Source organism: Gobius niger (genome assembly GCF_951799975.1).
Source record: "Gobius niger genome assembly, chromosome: 14".
Taxonomy (NCBI): Eukaryota; Metazoa; Chordata; class Actinopteri; order Gobiiformes; family Gobiidae; genus Gobius; species Gobius niger.
In genome coordinates this window covers 10,389,324-10,398,802 of record NC_136865.1, presented here as the reverse complement: position 1 = coordinate 10,398,802, position 9,479 = coordinate 10,389,324, and the positions used below count along the sequence as shown (strand labels likewise).

Below are 9,479 nucleotides of genomic sequence, written 5' to 3'. Positions count from 1 at the left end.
GGTGCTTTGAAGAATACAGTTTACAACATATAAATGTATGAAGGTTAACAATGTAAAAAGTACAATGATATTGTTCAAAGGACAAACCTAGTTTTGCTAGCAGGCAATTACTATCACCTCAAAGGAGCCAGCGTAGACAAGGTGGAAAACATGAACCAAGTCATCGTGGTTGATGAGGTTCTCCCCAGGCACACAGGGAGAGGATTTTAAATGTAGGGAGACAGCTCACGAAGGTTTATATCTGCATGTAAATCATAAGGGATGTCCTGAAGGAGCAAAGGATGTTGGAGAAATTTCACTGTTAACAGTTTGCACGTTGGTCATGAAATAAAAAAATCTTACATCTCAATTACAGAATGGTTGACATCTGGTCTGGGCAGTCTCCAGCATGCGATGTTTCAGCTCAGTAGGAATACTGTACACTCAAATAAAATAGTTCAGCTCATTCATGCGAGTGTGATAGACAGAGAGCGACGTGCATACAAGCGATGGATGATTACCAAAGATCAGGGCATGCATCAGGGCTGCACTGGAGGCATGATGCATAGATTTAGTATGAAACACACTAAGCTGTGGACTCTCAGAAACTGTGTTTAAGAAGACATTCAAGATTTACATCTAAGATTTACGTTAACTATGAACATCAAGTGAAATGCAGTTAGACATCTTATATTATGAATGTTTGGAGATAATAACAATGCACTAGTCATATATAGCACTTTTCCAGACTCTCAAAGTCGCTTTACAATTTCAAGCATTATTCATTCACACCTACTCAGTGAGCTACATTATGTAGCCACAGCTGCCCTGGGTAATGATCCATCCCACCACCACCAACTCACTCACTCATTCACCCAGGCTTCCTGATGTTCCCCGGTATGCCAAGTACCAACCAGTAGCCTACAGCTTCTGAGATCTGACGGGATCGGGCAGAGCCAAGGCGGTATGGCCAATGGAGATGTGCTAGAATCATCCTAGAAAATAATAATAATACATTACAAAGATAAGTGGTAACTCTGACAAGTCCATTTTTAGAATTATATATCAACACTACCTGCTAAGGTAAAAAACAATGTGCTCTGGTTGCCATGGTTACGGTCCTTATTTCCCGTTATTTAAAATAATAATTGACTCGTGCTCAGACTGTAGTCCAGTGTTTCCACGGATCATGCATTTTACTGATGCAGACCTTGTGTAAAAGACAATGTTTCGGTGTGTTTTTACTGCCTCATCTACCCCTTTTTCGTTCAGTCTTACCAAAATACATTTATTGTGAAAGGACGGTGGAAATGCTTCGTTTCCTTAGCATCGGGATGCTGATGGGACAGATGTGTAACTAGACGCCATGGTAGACGCGGCTCGACTCAGTGATATAGAAAATTAGGAAAAACTAGTCTGAAAACGTTGCCTAACGTGGTTGACAGTTGTAACTGTTTTGAATAAAATATCATGTATTCAGAACAAGTTGCGCATTATGTTGAGGAGAGCAAAGCTGACAGGCTTACCTCGGTAAGGGTATTTTGTTTTTTTACTGATGTGTGCGCATCTGGCCAGTCTGAGATGCCACGGCTAACCTGACGCGCTAACCGCCATCACTGTCTGTTTACGCACTGGGAGAGAGGCGGACAGAGATCACGGAAACTACAAGAAACTGAAGCTTTACCTCACGCAGGAAGTAAGCTACCAATCATGGGGTGTTTGCGTTATTTAAGTGACTGTTACACTGCGTTAGCTTGTTTTCTTGGTGGAGTGACGACATTTGCTCCCCTAATCCCTCCCAAACACGACTGTCGGTGATGCTGCTGCTGCTGCTGGGGCAGAGCGATCACACTACACACACAGGGGAACAAAGCGACATGAAAAACTGTAATTATCAGCAAATCGACCCAAAGGCGCTTCCCATGGCTGTTCCAAGTCAGAGCCATCCTCCATCCCAGCATGAAGTCCAGGAGAAGGAGGAGCGACAGCCCGAAAACGAGAGGAGGAAACCCCGAAGGAAGTGGCAGGTGTTCCCCGGGAAGAACCGCTTTTTCTGCGATGGACGCATCATTGTGGCTCGGAAAAGTGGGGTGCTGCCCCTCACCCTTGGCCTCATCCTGGTCACCACTGGACTTTTCTTTGTGTTTGAGTAAGTTTGCTTTTTGTTGTCGTTTTCTTTTCTTTTTTTCCATCGAATTCATCTAGTTAAAGAACAGATGACTAAACATATTCTGTTATTATAATAGTCTATATGGCATTTGCTTAAAGGGGCTAAAGCTGTTTTTCCCCCTAGTAGTTGAATATTGTTTTTGTCCTTTGGTGTAGACATTAGTGGGAAAAACTGTGCATCTATTTTAAACCATTTGTATCAATTTCATGAACTTAAGTAGTTTTCTAGCATCTCTGTGAAATGTGTAGCATTTCTGTGGCTTCCTCTTTCATTGCTTGTAATCAAAACAATCATTTATCAGGCCTTTAATAGCATGTTATGGTGGAGTTTTTAAGAAGCGTGGAATCCAAACCCCATTCTAAGAGTTCAAGTAGGTTGCCAATATCCTTCATAAACAATGTGCTCTGTGTTGTCATCGTGTTAATATTTTCTGTGAGTCCTGTGCAGAAAACGTGAATCCTCCTGCACCTTAATTAAAACATGAGGATAAAAAACGCAACCATGTGACTCATTAAAATTTGCTAAAATTATATGAAAAGTAGATCAGTATTTGTTTTTATGCATTCAAAGTGCTGTACAACATAGCATGTAGTCATGTGGCACATAATAGTACAAACAGTATGACAAAAATCAAAGTTCAAATGGAATTTCAATTGATTTAAATAACAAATGTGAGTCTACTTCTAACACCTAGAGTGTTAGAAGTAGACTCACATTTGTTATATGCCCAATACAACTGTGCAGCTAATTTCAATGGTAATGTCCATATGGGATAAGTGTATTCTGTCTCCAGGGATCCTGATTAAGAGCTGCGGATGTTAATTAAAATTGTCTCTGGGCTGTTTTAGTTTCAGCCGTGCCATCTCATAACCAACTCCATATTAACCATTGCGTTCTGTGTTACAGTTGCCCCTTCTTGGTCCAGCATCTGACCGTGTGCATACCGGTGATAGGGGGTGTGCTTTTCGTATTCGTCCTAACCACCCTCCTGCAGACGACCTTGAGTGACCCTGGCATCCTGCCTCGAGCCACACCAGATGAAGCCGCGGACATCGAGAAGCAAATCGGTATAAATTAGTACCAGTTTAGAACGCCAATATATCCGGCACTGTAACGTTTTTATGTGACTGAGAACTTGACCACTTTATAGCATTTATATTAGCAATTTTAATTTCCTATGAAGAATTTGATCCCCGAACCAAACTGCCCAAGATTATCAATGATATCTCTCGTGCGCCCACTTTAAGGCATTGGTGCTAAACTTAATTTAACACATAATCTTGAAGATAATCAGTCCAAAACATTAAGTTCTGTAGCAGCGCAGTCACAGGAGTTAGCTACTTGCTGCCCAAATGCCTAAATGCCCACATATAGAGGAATGTAATGATTTCTCACACGCACTTGCAGCAATTTCAACACTAGTAGAGTATTTGTTTGCATAATAATGATTATCACGGGTCTTCAAATGACACTATGTAAATACTTGGGATATTTCCGATAACCTGGCCCTGATTTTCGAGTGGGAATTCATCATATTGTGGACACAGAACCAAGCAGTTCACAAAGGGTTAAAATCAAGATGGAAAACAAACTTCTAGTGTATTTTGAGAGGCAAGCGTTGAGAATAGGCGAAGCCCACGTTCAACGCACCAAACAATAGCCCCGTCAAAAACCTGTTGCAAGTCTTGTGGATTCTTGAACATTTTCACCCACACTCGACAGTCTCTACAGTGATGTGAGGTGATGTTTTATCCAAGTGTTTTGAAGGTAAGATACTAACGGCACAGTATTTACCACAGCAACTCTTTGATGTAGAAACCGCCCCTAATGAGCTGTCTGTTATTGTAAAGTGAGGCTCTTTTTTTTAAAATAATATTTGTATGAATGTCAAGTTGACAAAAGCAAATTGACTCTGCGCTGTTAAAAACAATTGTTGTTGCTGAATATCATTAAAGGCACACTGCGTAACATTTTGGACTGTACTGTTGCCATCCGTTCAAAACATACTCCCAATGAACAGCTCGACACAGAACGTGCTATTACAGCAGTGGGTAATCAATGAATGGATTTGGATGAGAACTTACCCTATTCAAAGCTCAGTTGGCGTTTCCATGGAGACGAACTGGAGACGTGCCCATTCCTGGTAAAGTTGCAGTCTAGAAGTGAGGCGCTCACTGCAAAAACACTTGTTTGTTTGTGCATTTATGAGGTATTTTTCAGTTTTGAAAATATCTGTCATAAAATAAACAATTGTATTTATTGGTTAAAATTGTACGTGGTGTGGCTTTAACCTCATAACCCCCGCCTTAACCGAGCACATTGTCTCCAGTTCAACTTTACCCGAAAGTGATGAAAAAGCAACAAAAAAGTGACAAAAAGAAAAGAGAAATTTCTCCATTGTAAAATTAATCTCATCTTACCTTGTCTTGAAAATATGCAAGAGAAAGGGAGAATGAGAGGAAAAAATCTTAGACCATCTTTGTAGGTCTTAGCTTTCAAATTGCACGTTACACTGGCCTATAGGCTGTAAGCTTCGGATTTGGGTAAATGTGCTTAGTTAAGGCAGGGGTTAAATGATTAACTAATGTATAGGTAGATATTTGCTTGATTTGTTTTCTGTTGCCAGGTTGTGCTTTCTTGGCCGATGGTTGCACCAAAATACAACGGGGAAGAATACCTTTTTTGAATCACAAAATGATGGAAGAACATTAACATTGTTCATTAGGGGCAAATACATTGTTTAATAGCCATCAAAAGCACAAAAAAAACTGACCTGATGGCCCAAAAGATGTCAGGCCTAGTCAAATTGTTCGAATAAGAATGTGTGTATTTTATACAAGTGCTGTGTTTACATTGCTTGGTCCGATCTGTTCTCCTCAGATGAATCCGGGAGCACCGGCCACCAGTCCCCGCCACGCACCCGAGAGGTGGTCATTAACGGCCAGGTGGTCAAACTCAAGTACTGCTCCACGTGTAAGATGTTCCGGCCGCCCCGCACCACTCACTGCCGAGTGTGTGACAACTGTGTGGGTGAGCAGCCGCCTCGCACCAGCACCTTGGCATTTATACAGTATAAATAATGAATCAGGACTCCTCGGGGTGACATTTAGCGCTGCTAGTACTGCTACTATTAGGACAGTGTTTTACAGGTTTGGTATGTTGTTATGCTGACTTTTTAAAATAACTTTGGATTAGAATATTATTTATAGCAACAAAAATGTATTGTTTATTTTACTTTTGAACGTGTGAATTGGTTATCTGATGCCCCCTACTGGTGTGTTTTTGTCCCTTCATTATTTGATTACCTCACCAAATGGGATTACCTAAACATTGGCTGAGGGTTGAAAGTGAGGTGATTGTTTGACTCCCGCTGCGTTGGTGGTGTTCTTTCTCTCCGCAGAGCGCTTCGACCATCACTGCCCGTGGGTGGGGAACTGCGTGGGAAAACGCAACTACAGATTCTTCTACTCCTTCATCGTGTCTCTGTCCTTTCACACAGCCTTTATTTTCGGCTGCGTGACCACACATCTCGCTCTCAGTAGGTTATTGTTCAAGCCCATAGCGTTATATTTTAGGAGCTCGCTATATCGGCTAGCGTGGTTAAATCCAGGGACTAAAATAGACGGGACGTGTTCGGATTCAGGTTCATTCTTTTGTCCTGTTTTTTTTTGTTGCCAGGTGAGCAAATTAAATGACTGAAAAGTGACTGAAGCTATTGATGATCAATAAGTAAAAGATGAGAAAACATGTTGTGATAAATGGAATGAGTTTGCAGTATACGTTGAATTGGGCCTGAATACTTGCTTATAAACTGATGATTATGAAGATGATGATGTCTTTCAGGGGCTCAAGGCGGGAAAGGGCTTGTGTTTGCGCTTCAAAAGAGTCCGGGCAGATATCCTTTACATGGCGAGTCCTCCATCAGCTTCACCTTTTTTAATTCCTTTATGTCCTATCATGCCGATCCTATACTGTCCTTGACTGTGCCTTTCACCGCTGTGGAGCTGCTCATTTGCTTCCTCTCAGTCTGGTCCATTGTGGGACTCTCGGGCTTCCACACATACCTTGTAGCTTCCAACCAAACCACCAATGAAGATGTAAGCGATAGAGCTGCGTAGGATTGTAAGATGCAGCAGTTGTGTGGTTGCTGCCTCCGTAATAGCGTCAATTGTATTCCAGATCAAAGGCTCATGGTCGGGGAAGAGTGGAGGCGAAACAGTCATAAACCCATACAGCCACAGAAACATATGTAAGAACTGTTGCTCGACCCTCTGTGGACCTATGCCCCCCAGGTGAGCCCCACTTTCATTGTATAACAGATTGTATTCAGATGATGTATTATTTAGCCAACAGTGGGGATCTAAAATGCAATGTAGAGCAAGGGTAGGCAACGTCGTGAACAGTTGATTTTAGATATTTTAATTTGACCATTTAAAAGTGTTAATAAACAAAAAGACATTTTTAAATTTATTTTGCTGATCCGAAAGATAATCCGATCCTTGACTCTGAGCTGAGGAACCGTGAGTTTTTTGATCCCCTATTGATCTTCTTGAACGCCGACTGTAACAAGTGAATTTCTCCTTTGTGAGATAAATAAAGTTTTATCTTATCTTATCTTATTGTGTAAAAACAGCAATATCTAAATACAAAATGTTAGTATGTATATACAGTACATTCTGGGATTCAAAACCCCCGCCTGAACCAAACACATTTTCTCCAGTTTAGCTTTACCCAGATTTAAAATCTTCTGGGAAAAAAGCGTCAAAATGGCGTCGAAAGCACAACGACAAAGTGACAAAAAAGCTTTCAAATGATAACGGCCTATCCCTTATACCCCCCCTATGTAAATGATGTTGATACTTCACATTTTATAACTAGAATTAAAAGTAGACAATTACAAATAACTGATCTGAGTTAGTGATAAACGATGGGCGATATGGAAGACTGTTCCTTTTATTTTGCAATAGAATGCAGGAAGTCCAAAACAGCGTACTTTCCGTTGCTGAAGAACGAACGGCCTCAGTAAACAGGAAAACCTCTCTCTGCTTGTCTGTGATAATGTGTGTTGTTACAGTTTGATTGACCGCAGAGGGTTCCTGCCTGAAGATGGATGTGTGCAGACAGGAGCTGGGGACTTGGAGCTGCCCGCGCTGACCACAGGGAATGACACCAACGTGGTAGGAAGGAAGGCATGTCCACCCCCACTGTCTAATCCCTAAAATATTGTTGTTAATTCTTTAATAATGACTGATGTGTCTATAAAGTAATGAACATGACTGGCCTTCCTGCTGCATGATATCTCTTCTATAGGACACCTCCCTACTATTATGCATGCGGTTGTGTTATATTTGTTGCAAGTCAAAATGAGCTGGATCTATAAGTTCAGCTGTGTTTCATTCCAGTCTCCTTATGTTATATACATTTCAGATCTCATACATTTCCATATGTTCAGTAAATCACCATCATTCCACTGTCTTTTCTTTTTTTTTGTGCCTTTTATCCGGTCGAGTTTATTTTGTTTTCCGACTGTCTCCCGAGTTGGACGCGCTCTGTCCCGGGCGCCTTGTATTGTGTGTGTGGGTTCAGCCGGTCCTAACCTGCTCCTCTGTCTGTGGTCTGTCTCTGTGCCTGTGTCCTGCCCTGACCTGACACCAGGAGGAGAAGTGTCTCGACTTTGCTGCGGTCTGCACGGCCTGATTACGTAGCTACATTTAGAGCAGGACGGGGAAAAAAAAAAAAAATAAACAGAAAAAGTTTTGGTAAGCCCTGCTCTTCTATGTGAGGGATGGACTGTGCAGACTGTGTGGCTCCTGCTGCCTCCTCTTGGCCGCTGCTCTGCATGGCGATATTCTGAGCGGGCGTGCCGAGTGCATGGCACAGCGCGCGCACATGCTCACATGGGTGCACATTGTTTTTAGATGTGGGTCCTGTGCATATTTATCCAGGCTTGGTAAAACTTTTAAGGTCATTATAGAAGTTATACTTTTTTTTAATGTGTAAATTATACAACAAAGTGGTCTGTCTATCTAACGTTCTATCTTCTTTTCTTTTTTTAATATTTGCCGCTGTGGGCCTCCTCAGTTATTTATGATATGTAAAAGATATGCATATCTTTTACATGAAAACCCCGCATTAGAAGCATTTGGCTTAACCCATCTGCTGCTTTTGCCTCCAGTGTTGACACCTCTAATTCGACGAGTTCCTCTCATCCTTTGTTGTATCCTTTCTTCCAGTGCACACAGGGAACTAAGGGCCTTTTGGAGTCGGCCGCTCGCTCTCCGCTCCTGTCCAGCTCCTGTCCCCAGGGGAAGCCTCAGCCTGTCCAGGCCTCCACCAACAACCACCTCATTGTGAACTCCGACCCCTCACTGGAGCTGTCCAACATTTGTGCCACTACCCACTCCACTACGCACTCCTCTCCCCCGCGCCAAACCCAAGCGCACTCTCCACCTCCGCGCCGAACCAAAACGCACTCTCCACCTCCGCGCCGAACCAAAACGCACTCTCCTCCTCCGCGCCGAACCAAAACGCACTCCTCCAGGAAGAAAAAACCCTCAACTGTGCATATCCCTGATCCGGGCTCTGGAGATCCAGCGCCCCCTACCTCTGCAAATGCGCACCATCAACACCATCACCACCACCACCACAACCGCTCCAAATCACGAGGCGTCAGTCCACGGCACTGAATCTATGCTCTGTGCCAGCAACCTCTGAAGTGCATGCTGTACATACAACAGTCTCTACAACGGCAGTTGTGTCAAAAATGATGTTACGTTTCTAGAAATGTGGAGTTTTAGAAAAAGGGCTACACAATTGAATGCAATTGTAAGTGATGTCAAATGCCTAGAAGCTTGCATTTAAAAAAAAGATTTGACCATATGTAACAATAATGGAACAAATAGAAACTGTTAGTCAAGGCAAGTTGTGAAGTCTTATCTTAAAACAGTTAGAAATGTCATTTTCCTTGTAACTTAACTCCCAATATTAGCACAAAGAACTACATTTCAACATCTCCCAACAATGGCTCTACAAAGCCTTTGCAGCCCTTTACAAAAAAATTAAACTTAGATTGCAACTATTTATGCACAAACACAATGATATGCATACACACATTGCTTTGCTGAGAATTTCCCTAATGCAGTGCAGTCTAATAACAAATATTTTGCCACTGTTACACAAGATGTGACTGTCCAAGATCAAAATCCCTGACTGTGGCGACGTTACAGTGTTTGTCAAATCTGGAAACGTAACATACATTGACAATTGCAGCAAGCGTGTTTTCTTCTTCCTTCCTTTTACTCTCTGAGGATGATAATCGCGTAAAAAAAAA

At 42.1% G+C, this 9,479-nt stretch overlaps 1 protein-coding gene across 2 annotated transcripts; it reads left to right on the top strand.

Annotated features, from left to right (window-relative positions):
• The first annotated feature begins 1,318 nt into the window (after positions 1–1,318).
• Positions 1,319–9,102, top strand: LOC306973698 (palmitoyltransferase ZDHHC18-B-like). 2 transcript variants are annotated; one of them, XM_079570692.1, is made up of 8 exons: positions 1,319–2,128; positions 3,056–3,216; positions 5,030–5,179; positions 5,550–5,687; positions 5,993–6,246; positions 6,329–6,441; positions 7,224–7,338; positions 8,383–9,102. In XM_079570692.1, exons 1-8 carry the CDS (start codon positions 1,797–1,799, stop codon positions 8,833–8,835), a joined length of 1,716 nt encoding a protein of 571 aa, XP_079426818.1. In that variant the 5' UTR covers positions 1,319–1,796; the 3' UTR covers positions 8,836–9,102. The 2 variants fall into 2 exon arrangements, with proteins under 2 accessions (XP_079426818.1, XP_079426819.1); XM_079570693.1 differs by having other exon boundaries at positions 1,320–2,128; positions 7,224–7,326.
• Positions 9,103–9,479: the final 377 nt, after the last annotated feature.